The 25,018-nt window shown below is 38.2% G+C and overlaps 1 protein-coding gene across 1 annotated transcript in view; it reads left to right on the top strand.

Moving 5' to 3' along the window:
- ext1c (exostoses (multiple) 1c) overlaps positions 1-25,018 on the top strand; it is a 296,260-nt gene that overhangs the window by 249,139 nt on the left and 22,103 nt on the right. The window contains exons 4-5 of the mRNA XM_061881695.1: positions 11,545-11,652; positions 23,881-24,000. Coding sequence (XP_061737679.1) covers positions 11,545-11,652; positions 23,881-24,000 — 228 coding nt within the window. The remainder of the gene's footprint in view (positions 1-11,544; positions 11,653-23,880; positions 24,001-25,018) is intronic.

Consider the following 25,018-nt stretch of genomic DNA (forward strand, 5'->3'; position numbering starts at 1 on the left):
ACAACACCCGGAAACACCGCCGGCTTCGCTGGGCCCGAGCTCATCTTAAGATGGACTGATGCAAAGTGGAAAAGTGTTCTGTGGTCTGACAAGTCCACATTTAAAATTATTTTTGGAAACTGGAACAAAGAGGAGAAAAAACATCCGTATTGTTATAGGCGCAAAGTTGAAAAGCCAGCTTCTGTGATGGTATGGGGGTGTATTGGTGCCCAAGGCATGGGTAACTTACACATCTGTGAAGGCACCATTAATGCTGAAAGGTACATACAGGTTTTGGAGCAACATCTAAGCAATGTTATCATGGACGCCCCTGCTTATTTCAGCAAGACAATGCCAAGCCACTTCATAGTAAAAGAGTGCGGGTACTAGACTGGCCTGCCTGTAGTCCAGACCTGTCTCCCATTGAAAATGTGTGGCGCACTATGAAGCCTAAATACCACAACGGAGCTGTACTTCAAGCAAGAATGGGAAATAATTCCACCTGAAAAGCTTCAAAAACTGGTCTTCTCAGTTCCCAAACGTTTACTGAGTGTTGTTAAAAGGAAAGGCCGTGTAACATACTGGTAAAAATGCCCTTGTGCCAATTTTTTGGCAAATTGTTACATTTTAAGTTGATTATTTGCAAAAAAATATATACATTACTCAGTTAGAAAATTAAATATCTTGTCTTTGCGGTCTGTTCAATTGAATATAAGTTGAAAAGTATTGAAAAATCATTGTATTGTTGTTATTTACGAATTACACAACTTCACTGGTTTTGGGTTTTGTATTTACAGTACCATAAATAATCACGTATGACTGGCTGAACAACAATAAACAAAAATACTACATTGTCAACAACAAATCAGTTCAAACTTATAAAGCCATGTGTTTATATTCCTGATCATTTCCAAAGTTTATATGAAAAGGTACAAAAAAATTAGTTCTTAGGTCCATAAGGGAAAGAAAAGTGTTTCATACTACAGTGAAACCAATTCAAAACTACTACATTGAAAAAGTCATCAAAACTCAATAAATGGGCAAAAAATTATTGAAAAAAATTTTTTGTTTTGGGGAAAAGGTTTTTGATTGATTGATTGCAACTTTTATTAGTAGATTGCACAGTTCAGTACATATTCTGTACAATTGACCACTAAATAAGTTTTTCAACTTGTTTAAGTCGGGGTCCGCGTTAATCAATTCATGGTAGGTTTGGCTACAATTTGGGGCGGCATAGCTCGGTTGGTAGAGTGGCCATGCCAGCAACTTGAGGGTTGCAGGTTCGATTCCCGCTTCCGCCATCCTAGTCACTGCCGTTGTGTCCTTGGGCAAGGCACTTTACCCACCTGCTCCCAGTGCCACCCACACTGGTTTAAATGTAACTTAGATATTGGGTCTCACTATGTAAAGCGCTTTGAGTCACTAGAGAAAAGCGCTATATAAATATAATTCACTTCACTTCACAATTTAAACCTAAATAGCGCGGTGGTTTTAGAAATACGGGTGTAAATCTGTCACCACGACGGCGTTCAAGCTGACGCTAAATCAGCAAATATCTTCAATGGTTCTTTTGAATGGAATTGACCGCGATGCTGTAGAACGGAACTGAAACGATCACAGATGACATATGTTGACCCGGCATCGAGTAAAGCGCAATGGTGTGGTCACGAAGTGAAGTGAATTATATTTATATAGCGATTTTTCTCTAATGACTCAAAGCGCTTTACATAGCGGAACTGAAACGATCACAGATGACATATGTTGACCCGGCATCGAATAAAGCGCAATGGTGTGGTCACGAAGTGAAGTGAATTATATTTATATAGCGCTTTTTCTCTAATGACTCAAAGCGCTTTACATAGCGGAACTGAAACGATCACAGATGACATATGTTGACCCGGCATCGAATAAAGCGCAATGGTGTGGTCACGAAGTGAAGTGAATTATGTTTATATAGCGCTTTTTCTCTAATGAGTCAAAGCGCTTTACATAGCGGAACTGAAACGATCACAGATGACATATGTTGACCCGGCATCGAATAAAGCGCAATGGTGTGGTCACGAAGTGAAGTGAATTATATTTATATAGCGATTTTTCTCTAATGACTCAAAGCGCTTTACATAGCGGAACTGAAACGATCACAGATGACATATGTTGACCCGGCATCGAATAAAGTGCAATGGTGTGGTCACGAAGTGAAGTGAATTATATTTATATAGCGCTTTTTCTCTAATGACTCAAAGCGCTTTACATAGCGGAACTGAAACGATCACAGATGACATATGTTGACCCGGCATCGAGTAAAGCGCAATGGTGTGGTCACGAAGTGAAGTGAATTATATTTATATAGCGCTTTTTCTCTAATGACTCAAAGCGCTTTACATAGCGGAACTGAAACGATCACAGATGACATATGTTGACCCGGCATCGAATAAAGCGCAATGGTGTGGTCACGAAGTGAAGTGAATTATATTTATATAGCGCTTTTTCTCTAATGACTCAAAGCGCTTTACATAGCGGAACTGAAACGATCACAGATGACATATGTTGACCCGGCATCGAATAAAGCGCAATGGTGTGGTCACGAAGTGAAGTGAATTATATTTATATAGCGATTTTTCTCTAATGACTCAAAGCGCTTTACATAGCGGAACTGAAACGATCACAGATGACATATGTTGACCCGGCATCGAGTAAAGCGCAATGGTGTGGTCACGAAGTGAAGTGAATTATATTTATATAGCGCTTTTTCTCTAATGACTCAAAGCGCTTTACATAGCGGAACTGAAACGATCACAGATGACATATGTTGACCCGGCATCGAATAAAGCGCAATGGTGTGGTCACGAAGTGAAGTGAATTATATTTATATAGCGCTTTTTCTCTAATGACTCAAAGCGCTTTACATAGCGGAACTGAAACGATCACAGGTGACATATGTTGACCCGGCATCGAATAAAGCGCAATGGTGTGGTCACGAAGTGAAGTGAATTATATTTATATAGCGCTTTTTCTCTAATGACTCAAAGCGCTTTACATAGCGGAACTGAAACGATCACAGATGACATATGTTGACCCGGAATCGAATAAAGCGCAATGGTGTGGTCACGAAGTGAAGTGAATTATATTTATATAGCGATTTTTCTCTAATGACTCAAAGCGCTTTACATAGCGGAACTGAAATGATCACAGATGACATATGTTGACCCGGCATCGAATAAAGCGCAATGGTGTGGTCACGAAGTGAAGTGAATTATATTTATATAGCGCTTTTTCTCTAATGACTCAAAGCGCTTTACATAGCGGAACTGAAACGATCACAGATGACATATGTTGACCCGGCATCGAATAAAGCGCAATGGTGTGGCCACGAAGTGAAGTGAATTATATTTATATAGCGCTTTTTCTCTAATGACTCAAAGCGCTTTACATAGCGGAACTGAAACGATCACAGATGACATATGTTGACCCGGCATCGAGTAAAGCGCAATGGTGTGGTCACGAAGTGAAGTGAATTATATTTATATAGCGCTTTTTCTCTAATGACTCAAAGCGCTTTACATAGCGGAACTGAAACGATCACAGATGACATATGTTGACCCGGCATCGAATAAAGCGCAATGGTGTGGTCACGAAGTGAAGTGAATTATATTTATATAGCGCTTTTTCTCTAATGACTCAAAGCGCTTTACATAGTGAAACCCAATATCCAATTTTTACATTTAAACCAGTGTGGGTGGCACTGGGAGCAGGTGGGTAAAGTGTCTTGCCCAAGGACACAACGGCAGTGACTAGGATGGCACAAGCGGGAATCGAACCTGCAACCCTCAAGTTGCTGGCACGGCCGCTCTACCAACCGAGCTATACCGCCCCAAAGGACTGGCTCTCAGTCTCCCGTTTTAATTCATCCCCAAAAATGTTCTTTCGAGATCAGGTCAGGACTCTGTGCAGGCCAGTCAAGTTCATCCACAGCAGACTCTGTCATCCATGTCTTTACGGACTTTGCTTTGTGCAAAAGTTTTCATCTCCAGGGGTAGAAAAATTGACAACTACAACAATCAGCTATAATCATGTGGTTGTGGCCCAAAGCAATTGCATAGAGCGTGTAAGCCAGGTGCCGGTCCATCTGGATCAGGGGCTTCCTATCAAACCGCCTGTCTCCACAGCCATAAGCCCCGCTACGTGACACCCCGTGCATGAACGTAGAGAGGCGACATGACCTGAACCCTCGCTAAAAAGGCACAGCACGGGCTGTACTTTGTGAGGATACACAGAGACCGCCCGTGTCCTACCGCCTCTACGTGCGCTTTTCCAGCTGCACAGCGGCAGGCAGGAGAGCAGCAGCTCACAAGATTACTTGCTGCTCCCTTCCTTCCTTCCTTCCTTCCTTGGTTCCTTGCTGGAACTTCTATGGTTCTACCCGCCTAAGGAAGACGGCTTACTGTACATCCTGTAACAGGAACTCACTCTGACAGATGGTTCAAGTCATGGAACTGCTAAAAAAAAAATGGTGTAAAGGATATTTCAAATGGCTTTGTTAACTTATTCCATACTTGCATGCTAAAATTTGATGCTAGTTTTTAGCAAATTTTGTATGTTTTCACCCTATTAATCATGCATTTTGTTACATGGCACCAACTTGGTCATAAGCTAAAATTTTATGCCAGTATAAATTTTCACTCTATTAATCATGTAATTTAGCTACTTAGCACCATCTTGAAAGTATGCTAACTGGTTCCATGTTTGCATGCTAAAATTTTATGTTAGCATTTTAACAAATTTTGTATGTTTTCACCCTATTTATCATGCATTTTGTTACTTGGTACCATCTTGGTCATATGCTAACTGGTTCCATGTTAGCATGCTAAAATTTTAGCCAAACGTATACGTTTTAACAATAATAATCCTGCATTTCGTTGCCTGGCACCATTTTGGAGCTAACTTGTTCTCAATGTCGCGGCTTGTGCAGCCCTTTGAGACATTTGTGATTAAGGGCTATATAAGTAAACTTTGAACAATTGATTGATGTCTAGTTTGGGGCTTAGTTACTTGGTAATATCTTAAAGGTGTACTAGCTGGAGCTATTTTGGTACATTTTAACCCTTATAATCAAGAATTCCGTTACTTGGCTTTCACTGATTTGTTTTTCCTATAATTATTTTTTTTAGCATTTTTTTTATGTTTTCACCCTATTAATCATGCATTTTGTTACATGGCACCATCTTGGTCGTATGCTAAAATGTTGTGCTAGTATTTTAACTTTTTTTTTTTAATGTTTTCACCCTATTAATGATGCATTTTGTTATTTGTTACCATCTTGGTCATAAGCTAAAATTTTGTGCTAGTATTTTAGCATTTTTAAAAAACATTTTCACCATATTAATCATGCATTTTGTTACTTGGTACCATCTTGGTCATATGCTTAAAATTTTGTGCTAGTATTTTAGCATTTTTTAAATGGTTTCACCTTATTAATCATGCATTTTGTTATTTGTTACCATCTTGGTCATAAGCTAAAATTTTGTGCTAGTATTTTAGCATTTTTAAAAAACATTTTCACCATATTTATCATGCATTTTGTTACTTGGTACCATCTTGGTCATATGCTTAAAATTTTGTGCTAGTATTTTAGCATTTTTTAAAATGTTTTCACCTTATTAATCATGCATTTTGTTATTTGGTACCATCTTGGTCGTATGCTAAAATTTTGTGCTAGTATTTTAGCATTTTTTTAATTTTTTCACCCTATTAATCATGCATTTTGTTACTTGGTACCATCTTGGTCGTATGTTAAAATTTTGTGCTAGTATTTTAGCATTTTTTTTTATGTTTTCACCCTATTAATCATGCATTTTGTTACTTGGTACCATCTTGGTCATATGCTAAAATGTTGTGCTAGTATTTTAGCTTTTTTTTTAATGTTTTCACCCTATTAATCATACATTTTGTTATTTGGTACCATCTTGGTCATATGCTAAAATTTTGTGCAAGTATTTTAGCATGTTTTAATGTTTACACCCTATTAATCATGCATTTTGTTATTTGGTACCATCTTGGTCGTATGCTAAAATTTTGTGCTAGTATTTTAGCATTTTTTTTATGTTTTCACCCTATTAATCATGCATTTTGTTACTCGGTACCATCTTGGTCATATGCTAAAATGTTGTGCTAGTATTTTAGCATTTGTTTTATGTTTTCACCCTATTAATCATGCATTTTGTTACATGGCACCATCTTGGTCGTATGTTAAAATGTTGTGCTAGTATTTTAACATTTTTTTTTATGTTTTCACCCTATTAATCATGCATTTTGTTATTTGTTACCATCTTGGTCATGAGCTAAAATTTTGTGCTAGTATTTTAGCATGTTTTAATGTTTACACCCTATTAATCATGCATTTTGTTACTTGGTACCGTCTTGGTCATATGCTAAAATTTTGTGCTAGTATTTTAGCATTTTTTAAATGTTTTCACCTTATTAATCATGCATTTTGTTACTTGGTACCATCTTGGTCGTATGCTAAAATTTTGTGCTAGTATTTTAGCTTTTTTTTTATGTTTTCACCCTATTAATCATGCATTTTGTTACTTGGTACCATCTTGGTCATATGCTAAAATGTTGTGCTAGTATTTTAGCTTTTTTTTTAATGTTTTCACCCTATTAATCATACATTTTGTTATTTGGTACCATCTTGGTCATATGCTAAAATTTTGTGCAAGTATTTTAGCATGTTTTAATGTTTACACCCTATTAATCATGCATTTTGTTATTTGGTACCATCTTGGTCGTATGCTAAAATTTTGTGCTAGTATTTTAGCATTTTTTTTATGTTTTCACCCTATTAATCATGCATTTTGTTACTCGGTACCATCTTGGTCATATGCTAAAATGTTGTGCTAGTATTTTAGCATTTGTTTTATGTTTTCACCCTATTAATCATGCATTTTGTTACATGGCACCATCTTGGTCGTATGTTAAAATGTTGTGCTAGTATTTTAACATTTTTTTTTATGTTTTCACCCTATTAATCATGCATTTTGTTATTTGTTACCATCTTGGTCATGAGCTAAAATTTTGTGCTAGTATTTTAGCATGTTTTAATGTTTACACCCTATTAATCATGCATTTTGTTACTTGGTACCGTCTTGGTCATATGCTAAAATTTTGTGCTAGTATTTTAGCATTTTTTAAATGTTTTCACCTTATTAATCATGCATTTTGTTACTTGGTACCATCTTGGTCGTATGCTAAAATTTTGTGCTAGTATTTTAGCTTTTTTTTTATGTTTTCACCCTATTAATCATGCATTTTGTTATTTGGTACCATCTTGGTCATATGCTAAAATTTTGTGCTAGATTTCAGCTTTTTTTTTTTTATTTTTTTTTTTTACCCTATTAATCATGCATTTTGTTACTTGGTACCATCTTGCTCATATGCAAAAATTTTGTGCTAGTATGTTATCATTTTTTTAATGTTTTTACCTTATTAATCATGGATGTTGTTACTTGGTACCATCTTGGTCATATGCTAAAATGTTATGCTAGTATTTTAACTTTTTTTTATGTTTTCACCCTATTAATCATGCATTTTGTTACATGGCACCATCTTGGTCATATGCTAAAATGTTGTGCAAGTATTTTAACATTTTTTTTTTATGTTTTCACCCTATTAATCATGCATTTTGTTATTTGTTACCATCTTGGTCATAAGCTAAAATTTTGTGCTAGTATTTTAGCATTTTTTAAAATGTTTTCACCTTATTAATCATGCATTTTGTTACTTGGTACCATCTTGGTCGTATGCTAAAATTTTGTGCTAGTATTTTAGCATTTTTTAAAATGTTTTCACCTTATTAATCATGCATTTTGTTACTTGGTACCATCTTGGTCGTATGCTAAAATGTTGTGCTAGTATTTTAGCATTTTTTAAATGTTTTCACCTTATTAATCATGCATTTTGTTACTTGGCACCATCTTGGTCATATGCTAAAATTTTGTGCTAGTACTTTAGCATTTTTTTTTTATGTTTTCACCCTATTAATTATGCATTGTGTTACTTGGCACCATCTTGAACATATGCTAAAATTTTGTGCTAGTATTTTAACATTTTTTTTTATGTTTTCACCCTATTAATGATGCATTTTGTGACTTGGTAGCATCTTGGTCATATGCTAAAATTTTGTGCTAGCATTTTATCATTTTTCTAATGTTTTCACCCTATTAATCATGCATTTTGTTACTTGGTACCATCTTGGTCATATGCTAAAATTTTGTGCTAGTATTTTAGCATTTTTTAAAATATTTTCACCCTATTAATGATGCATTTTGTTACTTGGTACCATCTTGGTCATAAGCTAAAATTTTATACTAGTATTTTAGCTAATTTTGTACGTTTCCAGCTTATTAATCATGCATTTTGTAACTTGGTACCATTTTGGCCATATGCTAACTGGTTCCCTGTTAGCATGCTAACATCAGCGTTAGCTAAACTTACACGTTTTAACCCTTATAACCGTGCATTGTGTTACTTGGCACCATTTGGGAGGTATGCCAACTGGGTCCATGTTTGCATGCTAGAATTTTCTGAATGTATTTTTGATAATTGTGTAAGTTTTCACTCTATTAATCATGCATTTTGTTACTTAGCACCATCTTGAAAGTATGCTAACTGGTTCCATGTTTGCATGCTAAAATTTGATGCTAGCATTTTAGCAAATTTTTTATGTGTTCACCCTATTAATCATGCATTTTTTTACATGGTACCATCTTGGTTATAAGCTAAAATTTTATGCTAGTATTCTAGCTAGTTTTGTACGTTTTCACCCTATTAATCATGCATTTTGTTACTTGGTACCATCTTGGACATATGCTAACTGGTTCCCTGTTAGCATTAGCTAAACTTACACATTTTAACCCTAATCATCGTGCATTGTGTTATTTGGCACCATTTGGGAGGTATGCTAACTCGGTCCATGTTTGCATGCTAGAATTTATGATAGTATTTTAGTTAACTGTGTAAGTTTTCACTCTATTAATCATGCATTTTGTTACTTCGCACCATCTCGAAAGTATGCTAACTGGTTTCATGTTTGCATGCTAAAATTTTATGCTAGCATTTTTTTTATGTTTTCACCCTATTAATCATGCATTTTGTTACATGGTACCATCTTGGTCTTAAGTTAAAATTTCATACTAGTATTTTAGCTAATTTTGTACGTTTTCAGCCTATTAATCATGCATTTTGTAACTTGGTACCATTTTGGCCATATGCTAACTGGTTCCCTGTTAGCATGCTAACATCAGCATTAGCTAAACTTACACGTTTTAACCCTTATAACCATGCATTGTGTTACTTGGTACCATTTGGGAGGAATGCCAACTGGGTCCATGTTTGCATGCTAGAATTTTCTGAATGTATTTTTGATAACTGTGTAAGTTTTCACTCTATTAATCATGCATTTTGTTACTTAGCACCATCTTGAAAATATGCTAACTGGTTCCATGTTTGCATGCTAATATTTGATGTTAGCATTTTAACTAAATTTGTATGTTTTCACCCTATTAATCATGCATTTTGTTATTTAGTACCATCTTGGTCATATGTTAAAATGTTATACTAGTATTTTAGCTAATTTTGTACATTTTCAGCCTATTAATCATGCATTTTGTAACTTGGTACCATTTTGGCCATATGCTAACTGGTTCCCTGTTAGCATGCTAACATCAGCATGCTAAAATTTTTGCTAAACTTACACGTTTTAACCCTAATAACCGTGCATTGTGTTACTTGGCACCATTTGGGAGGTATGCTAACTTGGTCCATGTTTGCATGCTAGAATTTATGATAGTATTTTAGCTAACTGTGTAAGTTTTCACTCTATTAATCATGCATTTTGTTACTTAGCACCATCTTGAAAGTATGCTAACTGGTTCCATGTTTGCATGCTAATATTTGATGTTAGCATTTTAACTAAATTTGTATGTTTTCACCCTATTAATCATGCATTTTGTTACATGGTACCAACTTGGTCATATGTTAAAATTTGTGCTAATATTTTAGCATTTTTTTTATGTTTTTACCCTATTAATCATGCATTTTGTTACATGGTACCGTCTTTGTCATAAGCTAAAATTGTATGTTAGTATTTCAGCTAGTTTTGTATGTTTTCACCCTATTTATCATGCATTTTGTTACTTGGTACCATCTTGGTCATATGCTAACTGGTTCCATGTTAGCATGCTATAATTTTAGCCAAACTTATACGTTTTAACAATAATAATCCTGCATTTTGTTACCCGGCACCATTTTGGAGCTAACTTGTTCTCAATGTCGTGGCTTGTGCAGCCCTTTGAGACATTTGTGATTAAGGGCTATATAAGTAAACTTTGAACAATTGATTGATGTCTAGTTTGGGGCTTAGTTACTTGGTAATATCTTAAAGGTGTACTAGCTGGAGCTATTTTGGTACATTTTAACCCTTATAATCAAGAATTCCGTTACTTGGCTTTCACTGATTTGTTTTTCCTATAATTATTTTTTTTAGCATTTTTTTTATGTTTTCACCCTATTAATCATGCATTTTGTTACATGGCACCATCTTGGTCGTATGCTAAAATGTTGTGTTAGTATTTTAACATTTTTTTTTATGTTTTCACCCTATTAATGATGCATTTTGTTATTTGTTACCATCTTGGTCATAAGCTAAAATTTTGTGCTAGTATTTTAGCATTTTTTAAAAACATTTTCACCATATTAATCATGCATTTTGTTACTTGGTACCATCTTGGTCATATGCTTAAAATTTTGTGCTAGTATTTTAGCATTTTTTAAATGTTTTCACCTTATTAATCATGCATTTTGTTATTTGTTACCATCTTGGTCATAAGCTAAAATTTTGTGCTAGTATTTTAGCATTTTTAAAAAACATTTTCACCATATTAATCATGCATTTTGTTACTTGGTACCATCTTGGTCATATGCTTAAATTTTTGTGCTAGTATTTTAGCATTTTTTAAATGTTTTCACCTTATTAATCATGCATTTTGTTATTTGGTACCATCTTGGTCGTACGCTAAAATTTTGTGCTAGTATTTTAGCATTTTTTTAATTTTTTCACCCTATTAATCATGCATTTTGTTACTTGGAACCATATTGGTCATATGCTAAAATTTTGTGCCCTGTTTATCATGCATTTTGTTACTTGGTACCATCTTGGTCATATGCTAACTGGTTCCATGTTAGCATGCTATAATTTTAGCCAAACGTATACGTTTTAACAATAATAATCCTGCATTTCGTTACCCAGCACCATTTTGGAGCTAACTTGTTCTCAATGTCGTGGCTTGTGCAGCCCTTTGAGACATTTGTGATTAAGGGCTATATAAGTAAACTTTGAACAATTGATTGATGTCTAGTTTGGGGCTTAGTTACTTGGTAATATCTTAAAGGTGTACTAGCTGGAACTATTTTGGTACATTTTAACCCTTATAATCAAGAATTCCGTTACTTGGCTTTCACCGATTAGTTTTTCCTTTAATTATTATTCTGTTGTTCTTGTGTGTTTAGGCGGCGTGCGTACCCGTGCTTCTGAGCAACGGCTGGGAGCTTCCCTTTTCCGACGTCATCCAGTGGAACCAGGCCGTCATTGAAGGGGACGAGCGATTGCTGTTGCAGGTATGATGCACCCGGACGGATATAATCGCACCGATTGTGTTCGGTCCCAAGCGGATCAGGCATAGAAATAATTAATAATTAAAGTTTTTTCCATACTAATGGGAACATAAATACTACTTTTGTGATTGGATTAGTTTACCAACATGTATTCGTCCCTTTTTGACATAATAGAAAATGTTAAATTACAATATAAAAATTAATCATATTTGATTGAGTGAATAAAGTACAAAATCAAAAACCAGTGAAGTTGTGTAAATGGTAAATAAAAACAGAATACAAAGATTTGCAAATCCTTTTTAACTTATAATCAATTGAATAGACCGCAAAGACAAGATACTTAACGTTCGAACTGGTAACATTTGTTATTTTTTGCAAATATTAGCTCATTTGGAATTTAAAGCCTACAACAGCTTTCAACAAAGCTGGCACAAGTGGCAAAAAAGACTGAGAACGTTGAGGAATGCTCATCAAACACTTGTTCGTAACATCCCACAGGTGTACGGGCTAATTGGGAACAGTTGGGTGCCATGATTTGGGTATAAAAGCAGCTACCATGAAATGCTCAGTAATTAACAAACAGACGGGCAAGGATCACCACTTTGTGAACAAATTAGTGAGCAAATTGTCCAATACTTTAAGAACAACATTTCACAACGTCTACGGTCCGTAATATCATCAAAAAGTTCAAAGAATCTGGAGAAATCACTGCACATAACATTGAATACCACCTGAGGGATGGTACTGCATCACATAGTGACATCAGTGTGTAAAGGATATCACCGCATGGGCTCAGGAACACTTCATAAAACCACTGTCAGTAACCAAAATGTGTCGCTACATCTGTAAGTGCAAGTTAAAACTCAACTATGCAAAGCGAAAAGCCAATTTACCAAACTGGGCCCAAACTCATCTCATCATGCAAAGTGGGGAAGTGTTCTGTGGTCTGACGAGTCCACATTCAACATTGTTTTTGGAAACTGTGGACGTCATGTCCTCCGGACCAAAGAGGAAAAGAACTATCCGGACTGTCCTAGGCGCAAAGTTGAAAAGTCAGCATCTGGGATGGTATGGGGGTGTATTAGTACCCAAGGCATGGGTAACTTACACACCTGTGAAGGCACCATTAATGCTGAAAGGTACATGCAGGTTTTTCGGAGCAACATATGTTGGCATTCAAGCAACTTTATTATGGACGCCCCTGCTTATTTCAGCAAAACAATGCCAAGCTACGAGTTAAAACTTTGTAGTGAAAGAGTGCAGGTACTATACTGGCCTCCCTGTAGTCCAGACCTGTCTCCCATTGATAATGTGTGGTGCATTATAAAGTGGAAAATACCACAACAACTTAAGCTGTACATCAAGCAAGAATGGGAAAGAATTCCACCTGAAAAGCTTCAAAAATGTGTCTCCTCAGTTCCCAAATGTTTACTGAATGTTGTTAAAAGGAAAGGCCATGTGACACAGTGGTAAAAATGTCTCTGTGCCAACTTAAATTCTAAGTTAATGATTATTTGCAAATAAAGTTTCTCAGTGGGAACATTAAATTCTTGTCTTTGCAGTCCATTTGTCAGGCTTTCCCCTGACATTTTGTCTGTTTTTAGTTTTTTTCCTCTGCATTCGTCTGTTTCCTCTGTGTTTAGTATCTCCTGTCTTTAGTGCTCTTATTTTGTCAGCTTCCTGTCTTGTTCCCTGAGTGCTGTGTTCCTCCTCAGCTGCAGCTGATTGGCACCTAGCCACACCTGCTGCCAATCAGCCCGCTCCTATTTGTACCTGCTTTGTCCTGTGTCAGTTGCTGGATCATTGTATTGTCATTCGGACTTGTCGTCGCCATATGTTGCTCTTCTCGTGTCTGTGATTCTTTTCAGCTATTACCTGTCGTGCTACATTTTGTCCTGGTCGTCGTAGCGGTAAGCTGTTCTTGTTAGCCATTAGTTATTTCCAGTTTAGCTTCCATGCTAAAGTTCCTTTTTGTTTTTCTAGCTTCCAGTGCTAGCTCCCTTAGTTTGTTATTCCGCCCACGTGCGTGATTTTTGTTTGTTCTATTATTTATATTAAATAATGTCTTCATATTCAATGCCTGCCTCCATCTCTGCATCTTGGGGTTCGACAACAAAGAACTCTGACACTATTCAATTGAATATAATATAATTATTGTATTCTGTTTTTATTTACAAATTACACAACGTGCCAACTCCACCGGTTTTGGGTTTTGTATTTGATCCCCAAGCATCTGTTTCAAAGGGTGTACGAAAACAAGAAGAAAAAAAATATTATAGGAAATAAGGTAAGTATAATTACTGTAATCTGTACTAGACACCCAAAAATAAACTTTTACAGAGAATAATTATAGTTTTTACATGAAGTATGAGCGGCAAGAGAAGAGTTTGTGGTTATGGTTACGGTTTAAGTTCATTTCAAACGTGCAAACAATTCCAATACGATTCGTCATGTTTCCAGTTTCTCATTACAACATGTCCGAAAAGGAGTAGGAAGAAGCAGAGCTTATTTTAATCCGACCACTTTTGTTTTATAATAATCTCTCACACAATCATTTGTACTCAGTCTGGAACACAACAGTTGATAAGTAAATGAATGCTAAGTAAATACAAATTAATTACATAAATAAATAATAGATACATCCATTTTCTACCGCTTTAGCCTATCTCAGTTGCATTCGGGCGGAAGGCGGCGTACACCCTGGACAAGTCCCCCCCCTCATGCCAATTAGCCTGTCCGCCTGTGGGATGTTCCAAATAAGTGTCTGACGAGCATTCCTCAGCTTTCTCAGTCTTTTTTGCCACTTGTGCCAGCTTTTTTGAAACATTATTGCAGCCATCAAATTCCAAATGGGCTAATATTTGCAAAAAAAATAACCATGTTTACCACTTTGAACATTAAGTATCTTTTCTTTGCAGTCTATTCGTTTAAAAATAGGGTGAAAAGGATTTGCTAATCATTGTATTCTGTTTTTTGTTCATCATTTACAGAACGTGTCAACTTCACTGGTTTTGGGTTCTGTAGAACAAATAATGTTTTTTTGGAAAACAACGCAACTATAAAAATGGGAGCCATTACCTCCCTGCTTGGCACTCAGCATCAAGGGTTGGAATTGGGGGTTAAATCACCAAAAATGATTGCAGGGCGCGGCCACTGCTGCTGCTCACTGCTCCCCTTACCTCCCAGGCGGTGATAAATGATAATAAATGGGTTGTACTTGTATAGCGCTTTTCTACCTTTAAGGTACTCAAAGCGCTTTGACACTACTTCCACATTTACCCATTCACACACACATTCACACACTGATGGAGGGAGCTGCCATGCAAGGCGCCAACCAGCACCCATCAGGAGCAAGGGTGAAGTGTCTTGCTCAGGACACAACGGACGTGACGAGGTTGGTACTAGGTGGGAATTGAACCAGGGACCCTCGGGTTGCACACGGCCACTCTACCACTGCGCCACGCCGTCCCAAGGGTGATGGGCCAAATACGGAGAATAATTTCGCCACACAATGTGTGACAATCATGGGTACTTAAACTTTTTAACTTTATATAGGTAACCTATATACTTTTTTTAACTACATAGGTCAGCAGCCATATTTTAAACAGCTGTATTATTATTTATATGCAAAATAATACAAACCCCGTTTCCATGTGAGTTGGGAAATTGTGTTAGATGTAAATATAAACAGAATACAAATCATTTTCAACCCATATTCAATTGAATGCACTACAAAGACAAGATATTTGATGTTCAAACTCATAAACTTTATTTTTTTTTGCAAATAATCATTAACTTAGAATTTCATGGCTGCGACACGTGCCAAAGTAGTTGGGAAAGGGCATGTTCACCACTGTGTTACATCACTTTTTCTTTTAACAACCCTAAATAAACGTTTGGGAACTGAGGAAACTAATCGTTGAAGCTTTGAAAGTGGAATTCTTTCCCATTCTTGTTTTATGTAGAGCTTCAGTCGTTTAACAGTCCAGGGTCTCCGCTGTCGTATTTTACGCTTCATAATTCTCCACACATTTTCGATGGGAAACAGGTTTGGACTTCAGGCGGGCCAGGAAAGTACCCGCACTCTTTTTTTTACAAAGCCACGCTGTTGTAACACGTGCTGAATGTGGCTTGGCATTGTCTTGCTGAAATAAGCAGGGGCGTCCATGAAAAAGACGGCGCTTAGATGAAAGCATATGTTGTTCCAAAACATGTATGTACCTTTCAACATTAATGGCACAGGTGTGTAAGTTACCCATGCCATACCATCACAGATGCTGGCTTTTGAACTTTGCGTCGATAACAGTCTGGATGGTTCGCTTCCCCTTTGGTCCGGATGACACGATGTCGAATATTTCCAAAAACAATTTGAAATGTGGACTCGTCGGACCACAGAAAAACTTTTCCACTTTGCATCAGTCCATCTTAGATCAGTGGTTCTCAACCTTTTTTCAGTCATGTACCCCCTGTGTAAATTTTTTAAATTCAAGTACCCCCTAATCAGAGCAAAACACTTTAGGTTGAAAAAAAGAGATAAAGAAGTAAAATACAGCACTATGTCATCAGTTTCTGATGTGCAAACAGTGCAAAATATTGCTCATTTGTAGTGGTCTTTCTTGAACTATTTGGAAAAAAAGATAAAAAAACAACTAAAAACTTGTTGAAAAAGAAACAAGTGATTCAATTATAAATAAAGATTTCTACACATAGAAGTAATCATCAACTTAAAGTGCCCTCTTTGGGGATTGTAATAGAGATCCTTCTGGATTCATCAACTTCATTCTAAACATTTCTTCACAAAAAATAAATCTTTAACATCAATATTTATGGAACATGTCCACAATGAATTGAGCTGTCAACACTGAATTTCTTTTCACAGTTTATGAACTTACATTCATATTTTGTTGAAATATTATTCAATAAATATATTTATAAAGGATTTTTGAATTGTTGCTATTTTTAGAATATTTAAAAAAAAATCTCACGTACCCCTTGGCATACCTTCAAGTACCCCCAGGGGTACGCGTACCCCCATTTGAGAACCACTGTCTTAGATGATCTCGGGCACAGAGAAGCCAGCGGCGTTTCTGGATGTTGTTGATAAATTGCTTTTGCTTTGCATAGTAGAGCTTTAACTTGCACTTACAGATGTAGCAACGAACTGTATTTAGTGACAGTGGTTTTCTGAAGTGTTCCTGAGCCCATGTGGTGATATCCTTTAGAGATTGATGTCGGTTTTTGATACAGTGCCATCTGAGGGATCGAAAGCCTTGGGCATTCAATGTTGGTTTCTCCAGATTCTCTGAACCTTTTGATGATATTATGGACCGTAAATGTTGAAATCCCTAAATTTCTTGCAATTGCACTTTGAGAAACGTTGTTCTTAAACTGTTAGACTATTTGCTCACGCAGTTGTGGACAAAGGGGTGTACCTCGCCCCATCCTTTCTTGTGAAAGCATTTTTCGGGAAGCTGTTTTTATACCCAATCACGGCACCCACCTGTTCCCAATTAGCCTGCACACCTGTGGGATGTTCCATATAAGCGTTTGATGAGCACTCCTCAACTTTATCAGTATTTAATGCCACCTTTCCCAACTCCTTTTTCACGTGTTGCTGGCCTCCAACTCTAAAGTTAATGATTATCCGCAAAAAAAAAAAAATGTTTATCAGTTTGAACATCAAATATGTAGTCTTTGTAGCATATTCAACTGAATATGGGCTGAAAATGATTCGCAAATCATTGCATTTTGTTTATATTTACATCTAAAACAGTTTCCCAACTCATATGGAAACGGGGTTCGTACATCATTATTGCAGAAGGATATATATTTTTTAGCCATATCGCCCATCCATGCATGTTTTGTTGTTTATGTACATGTTATAATGACTTGCATCAGCATAAAGTCTCTAAGGTGGATTCTATGTAATCACCAGCGAGCAGAGGTGGGTAGTAACGCGCTACATTTACTCCGTTACATCTACTTGAGTAACTTTTGGGATAAATTGTACTTCTGAGAGTAGTTTTTATGCAACATACTTTTACTTTTACTTGAGTATATTTATAGAGAAGAAACGCTACTTTTACTCCGCTCCATTTATCTACAATCAGCTCGCTACTCGCTACTCGCTACTCGCTACTTTTTTTTAATCGATCTGTTAATGCACGCTTTTTTTGTTTTGATTTTGTTAGACACGCATTCAAAGTAGGAACTACGCATGCCCGCGTTTCACCAATCAAGTGCAGTCACTGGTGACGTTGGACCAATCAAACAGAGCCAGGCGGTCACATGACCCGATTTATACAAGTTGAAAAACTTATCGGGGTGTTACCATTTAGTGGTCAACTGTACGGAATACGTACTGTACTGTGCAATCTACTAATAAAAGTTTCAATCAATCAATCAAAAGTGGAAAGGAAAAAAGACACTTTTTATTTCAACCGTACTTCCCGTCAAAAGGATCGCACAGTTCCTGTCTTCACAATAAAAGCGCCGCTCCATCGCGCCTGCGCTAACAAAATAAGAGTCTCCGAAAGCCAGCGCAAACAAGCTAGCAAACTACGGAGTTTGCCGCCAATGTATTTCTTGTAAAGTGTATGAAAACGAATATGGAAGCTGGACAAATAAGATGCCAAAAACCAACGACTTTCATGTTGTATTAGACAGGAAGGAGGAACTTTTTTTTCTCCTTCATTTGAAAACCGGGACATTATCAGCACTATACTGTCTGATTCCAATCAATGCAAGTCATCAGAATCAGGTAATACACCAACTTATATTCTTGTCTTCATGAAAGATAGGAATCTATATGTTAAACATGCTTGTATATTCATTAAAACACCTTTAACATGTCAACAAAAACGGCAAAATAAATAGATATAAATTATATACTGTATATATTAAGGTATGTATGTATATATATATGATATGTGTGTATGTATATGTATATGTATATATGAGGTGGATCACCTCGACTTGGTCATTTATTAAGTAATTGATTAACGTTGAAAAACTTATTGGGGTGTTACCATTTAGTGGTCGATTGTACGGAATATGTACTGTACTGTGCAATCTACTAATAAAAGTTTTAATCAATCAATCAAATCAATGAAAGCCTACTGAGCCTATGGTGCTCAATTTGCCTTAATTTCTTTTTATTTTAATGTATTATTATTTAATATATAATATTGTTTTAGTTGCTTAAGAGATATTCCTGGCTCTGAATTTGCACATTGCTATTTTTATGTTTTTGTGCATTACTTGTTGCCGTCATCATTAAACAAACAGGTTACTCATCAGTTACTCAGTACTTGAGTCGTTTTTTCACAACATACTTTTTACTTTTACTCAAGTAAATATTTGGGTGACTACTCCTTACTTTTACTTGAGTAATAAATCTCTAAAGTAACAGTACTCTTACTTGAGTACCATTTCTAGCTGCTCTACCCACCTCTGCCAGCAAGCAGTGCTTAAAGCCAGCCTTACCTTTATCAAATGTTGTAGCTGCTTGTCGGGCCGCCGTGATTAACTGCAGGGGTCTTAATCCAGCTTGGGCTCAAAAGCACCGGCTTGCACGGCCCCTACCTCATGTCACACACACACACACAAAGAACAAACACAGCTGGCATCATCTCAACATGCAGCTTTATCGCGCAAATGTCGTCTCCTCTGGATTGGACCGCTTCCACGTTGTGGAGAAGGAAACGGAGCTGGAGATATATACACACAAACACACAAACCTGCCTGTGCTGATGAGGGGGAGACGTGTTTAATCGGGGCCCCATTACGCTGAACGGCCCTGACCTCATCAGTGGTGCGGCCGCATCCTTCTGCAACGCACAAAGGAAGGGACATGTTCACTGTGACCCCAGGTTAGGGAGCAGGACACTCGTTAGTAAGAGGCTAAGTGAGGTGCGCTGAAAGGAAAACGCCGGAAAATGCAAAGCGAGGAAGAGTGCGAGAGATAAAGGAGAACTTACGATTTAGTTTGTCCTTTTTCTCATTTTTAGAAAAGAGTTCAAGGGGAACATTATCACAATTTCGGAAGGGTTAAAACCAATAAAAATCAGTTCCCAGTGGCTTATTTTTTCAAAATTTTACCCATCATGGAATATCCCGAGAAAAAGGCTTTAAAGTGCCGGATTTTTGCTATCTGTAAATCCGCTCGTCCATTTTCCTGTGACGTCACATAGTGATGCCAATACAAACAAACATGGCGGATAGAACAGCAAGATATAGCGACATTAGCTCGGATTCAGACTCGGATTTCAGCGGCTTGATTACGCATGTATTGAAACGGGTTGGTTGGAGTGTGGAGGCAGATAGCGAAAACAAATAGCTATTGATCGCCTTCTAACCAACGATTGCATCTTTTGACCACTGGAGCAACTTAAATCCGTCGATTGGTATGTGTTTGTTTGGCATTAAATGTGGGTGGAGGGAAAGGCTTGATGCAAATATAGCTACAAATGTACATACAGCTAGCCTAAATAGCATGTTAGCATCGATTAGCTGGCAGTCATGCCGTGACCAAATATGTCTGATTAGCACATAACTCAATAACATCAACAAAACTCACCTTTGTGATTTTGTTGACTTTATCATTGGAAATGGATCTGCTTTGAGTGTCGCAGGATATCCACACATCTCTGTGCCATCTCTGTCGTAGCATCGCTATCGTCAGTAAAATGTGCAGAACAAACGAGGGACTTTTGCATCTTTTGACACTGGTGCAAATTGAATCCGTCGATTGGTATGTGTTTGTTTGGCATTAAATATGGGTGGAGGGAAAGGCTGGATGCAAATATAGCTACAAATGTACATACGGCTAGCCTGAATAGCATGTTAGCATCGATTAGCTGGCCGTCATGCCGTGACCAAATATGTCTGATTAGCACATAAGTCAATAACATCAACAAAACTCACCTTTGTGATTTTGTTGACTTTATTGTTGGAAATCAATCAATCAAGCAATGTTTACTTATATAGCCCTAAATCACTAGTGTCTCAAAGGGCTGCACAAACCACTACGACATCCTCGGTAGGCCCACATAAGGGCAAGGAAAACTCACACCCAGTGGGACGTCGGTGACAATGATGACTATGAGAACCTTGGAGAGGAGGAAAGCAATGGATGTCGAGCGGGTCTAACATGATACTGTGAAAGTCCAATCCATAATGGATCCAGCACAGCCGCGAGAGTCCAGTCCAAAGCGGATCCAACACAGCAGCAAGAGTCCCGTTCACAGCGGAGCCAGCAGGAAACCATCCCAAGCGGAGGCGGATCAGCAGCGCAGAGATGTCCCAAGCCAATACACAGGCAAGCGGTCTATCATGGGTCCCGACTCTGGACGGGACCCAGATAGAAATGCATCTGCTTTGTGTGTCGCAAGATATCCACACATCTCTGTGCCATCTCTGTCGTAGCATCGCTATCGTCAGTAAAATGTGCAGAACAAACGAGGGACTTTCGCATCTTTTGACATTGGTGCAACTTGAATCCATCGATTGGTATGTGTTTGTTTGGCATTAAATGTGGGTGGAGGGAAAGGCTGGATGCAAATATAGCTACAAATGTACACACGGCTAGCCTAAATAGCATGTTAGCATCAATTAGCTGGCAGTCATGCCGCGACCAAATATGTCTGATTAGCACATAACTCAATAACATCAACAAAACTCACCTTTGTGATTTTGTTGACTTTATCATTGGAAATGGATCTGCTTTGAGTGTCGCAGGATATCCACACATCTCTGTGCCATCTCTGTCGTGGCATCGCTATCGTCAGTAAAATGTGCAGAACAAACGAGGGACTTTCGCATCTTTTGACACTGGTGCAACTTGAATCCGTCGATTGGTATGTGTTTGTTTGGCATTAAATGTGAGTGGAAGGAAAGGCTGGATGCAAATATAGATACAAATGCACATGCAGCTAGCCTAAATAGCATGTTAGCATCGATTAGCTGGCAGTCATGGGGTGACCAAATATGTCTGATTAGCACATACGTATATAACATCAACAAAACTCACCTTTGTGATTTTGTTGACTTTATCATTGGAAATGGATCTGCTTTGATTGTCGCAGGATATCCACACATCTCTGTGCCATCTCTGTCGTAGCATCGCTATCGTCGGCAAAATGTGCAGAACAAAACGAGGGACTTTCGCATCTTTTGATACTGGTGCAACTTGAATCCGTCGATTGGTATGTGTTTGTTTGGCATTAAATTTGGGTGGAGGGAAAGGCTGGATGCAAATATAGCTACAAATGTACATACGGATAGCCTAAATAGCATGTTAGCATCAATTAGCAGGCAGTCATGCCGTGACCAAATATGTCTGATTAGCACATAACTCAATAACATCAACAAAACTCACCTTTGTGATTTTGTTGACTTTATCATTGGAAATGCATCTGCTTTGAGTGTCGCAGGATATCCACACATCTCTGTGCCATCTCTGTCGTAGCATCGCTATCGTCAGTAAAATGTGCAGAACAAACGAGGGACTTTCGCATCTTTTGATACTGGTGCAACTTGAATCTGTCGATTGGTATGTGTTTGTTTGGCATTAAATGTGGGTGGAGGGAAAGGCTGGATGCAAATATAGCTACAAATGTACATACAGCTAGCCTAAATAGCATGTTAGCATTGATTAGCTGGCAGTCATGCCGTGACCAAATATGTCTGATTAGCACATAAGTCAATAACATCAACAAAACTCACCTTTGTGATTTCGTTGACTTTATTGTTGGAAATCAATCAATCAATCGTTGTTTACTTATATAGCCCTAAATCACGAGTGTCTCAAAGGGCTGCACAAACCACAACACAAACCACTACGACATCCTCGGTAGGCCCACATAAGGGCAAGGAAAACTCACACCCAGTGGGACGTCGGTGACAATGATGACTATGAGAACCTTGGAGAGGAGGAAAGCAATGGATGTCGAGCGGGTCTAACATGATACTGTTAAAGTTCAATCCATAATGGATCCAGCACAGCCGCGAGAGTCCAGTCCAAAGCGGATCCAACACAGCAGCAAGAGTCCCGTTCACAGCGGAGCCAGCAGGAAACCATCCCAAGCGGTGGCAAATCAGCAGCGCAGGGATGTCCCAAGCCGATACACAGGCAAGCGGTCCAACCTGGGTCCCGACACTGGACGGGACCCAGATAGAAATGCGTCTGCTTTGAGTTTCGCAAGATATCCACACATCTCTGTGCCATCTCTGTCGTGGCATCGCTATCGTCGGTAAAATGTGCAGAACAAACGAGGGACTTTCGCATCTTTTGACACTGGTGCAACTTGAATCCGTCGATTGGTATGTGTTTGTTTGGCATTAAATGTGGGTGGAGGGAAAGGCTGGATGCAACTATAGCTACAAATGTACATACGGCTAGCCTAAATAGCATGTTAGCATCGATTACCTGGCAGTCATCCCGTGACCAAATATGTCTGATTAGCACATAACTCAATAACATCAACAAAACTCACCTTTGTGATTTTGTTGACTTTATCATTGGAAATGGATCTGCTTTGAGTGTCGCAGGATATCCACACATCTCTGTGCCATCTCTGTCGTAGCATCGCTATCGTCAGTAAAATGTGCAGAACAAACGAGGGACTTTCGCATCTTTTGACACCGGTGCAACTTGAATCTGTCGATTGGTATGTGTTTGTTTGGCATTAAATGTGGGTGGAGGGAAAGGCTGGATGCAAATATAGCTACAAATGAGGCATAACGTTGCAATATGTACATATAGCTAGCCTAAATAGCATGTTAGCATCGATTAGCATGCCTTCCGCCCGATTGTAGCGCCCGACGCGACCCCAAAGGGAATAAGCGGTAGGAAATGGATGAATGTAATTGTATAGAGGAACTCTTTCAACTGATCACAGACAAGAGATTCCAGGTATTTTGATAGCACACAACTTTGATATTGGCCTATGATTAGAACGAACTGCTGTCACATTGAAGTGTAAAAAAGAAATGTTCATTCAAGTCCATTTAAAAGCACTGTTTAAAATATCAACAACCAGTCAGTGCACATTTGAACAAGCTACATTTAAAACCAGACTCAAGTAATATTAGGTCTAAGAGCGAAATGCGGCCTCAAATAAAATATACAGCCTTGGTTTGACTCCAAGTTTAGGTGATCACAAATAAGAGTATTGTTTAAGATTCCTACCCATTCATCAAATGATTGTTGCTCCTTTCTTTTGTCTTTAGGTGCCATCGACAGTAAGAGCCGTCAGAAATGAGCGAGTCTTGGCTCTCAGACAAAGGACCCAGATGTTGTGGGACGCATATTTCTCCTCTGTGGACAAGATAGTCCTCACCACACTAGAGGTCAGTAAGATCTACTTCTGGATTCTGACAAAAGAGGGGAAAAAGAGGGGTTGTAGTTTTCGCCATCAGTTCAGCTTGGACTGGATTGGCAAGGGTCTTTTTATATATCAGAATCAGAAATACTTTAAAAATCCCAGAAGGGAATTTAAGGATTTTCAGCACAATCTCATTCAAGAGCAGACAAAAAGGTGAAAAACAGGTTAAAAGCTGGGGACGGGGGATGAGAAAAAAAAAAAATCAGTCTAAGCCTGGGGCCCTGGAGAGGGGGTCCGGACTGAGGCCAAGGAGGAAAAAACCTCATAGCCATAGCACACATAAAGATGTGTGTAAGAGGGAAACATCAAAGAACACAAAGGACCTTAATAGAGCAGAGCTGATGCAACCGGCCACTTATACACAGCCACGAAAGTAAAACAACAAAAAACCATATACACTAGAGATGCGCGGTTTGCGGTCTCATCCGCGGATAAACCGCGAGTCGGTCGGTTGACATGACAAAAAAATTGATTTTAATTAGATTCGGGCGGGTGGCGGTTGAATCATCCGGAAATATTTGATAAACATGGTTCTGTGATCGGTATTCAAAGTGCCATTTAAGACCTGTGTCTTAAACCCAAGAAGACAATAAGAGACGCTATTATTCTCTAGAAGGACAGCCGGCAGTCACCCAGATAATAAGTATCAGGGCGTGCTATGAAGCCATTGGCTTTGTCGCCTTCTACAACATGTACGATCTGCTCGTCAGTCCAGCATCATGTTGTGTGTGGCTTCCGCGGCGACACGCACACGACTGCAAGGCATACTGGGTGACACAGAGTACACTAATGGTTGTGATATAAACAATTTTAACACTCTTAGTAATATGCGCCACGCTGTGAAGCCACACCAATTAAGAACGACAAACACATTTCGGAAGAACATCCTCACAGTGGGGCGGTATAGCTCGGTTGGTAGAGTGGCCGTGCCAGCAACTTGAGGGTTGCAGGTTCGATTCCCGCTTCCGCCCTCCTAGTCACTG

This window comes from Nerophis ophidion, linkage group LG21, assembly GCF_033978795.1.
Source record: "Nerophis ophidion isolate RoL-2023_Sa linkage group LG21, RoL_Noph_v1.0, whole genome shotgun sequence".
Classification (NCBI taxonomy): domain Eukaryota; kingdom Metazoa; phylum Chordata; class Actinopteri; order Syngnathiformes; family Syngnathidae; genus Nerophis; species Nerophis ophidion.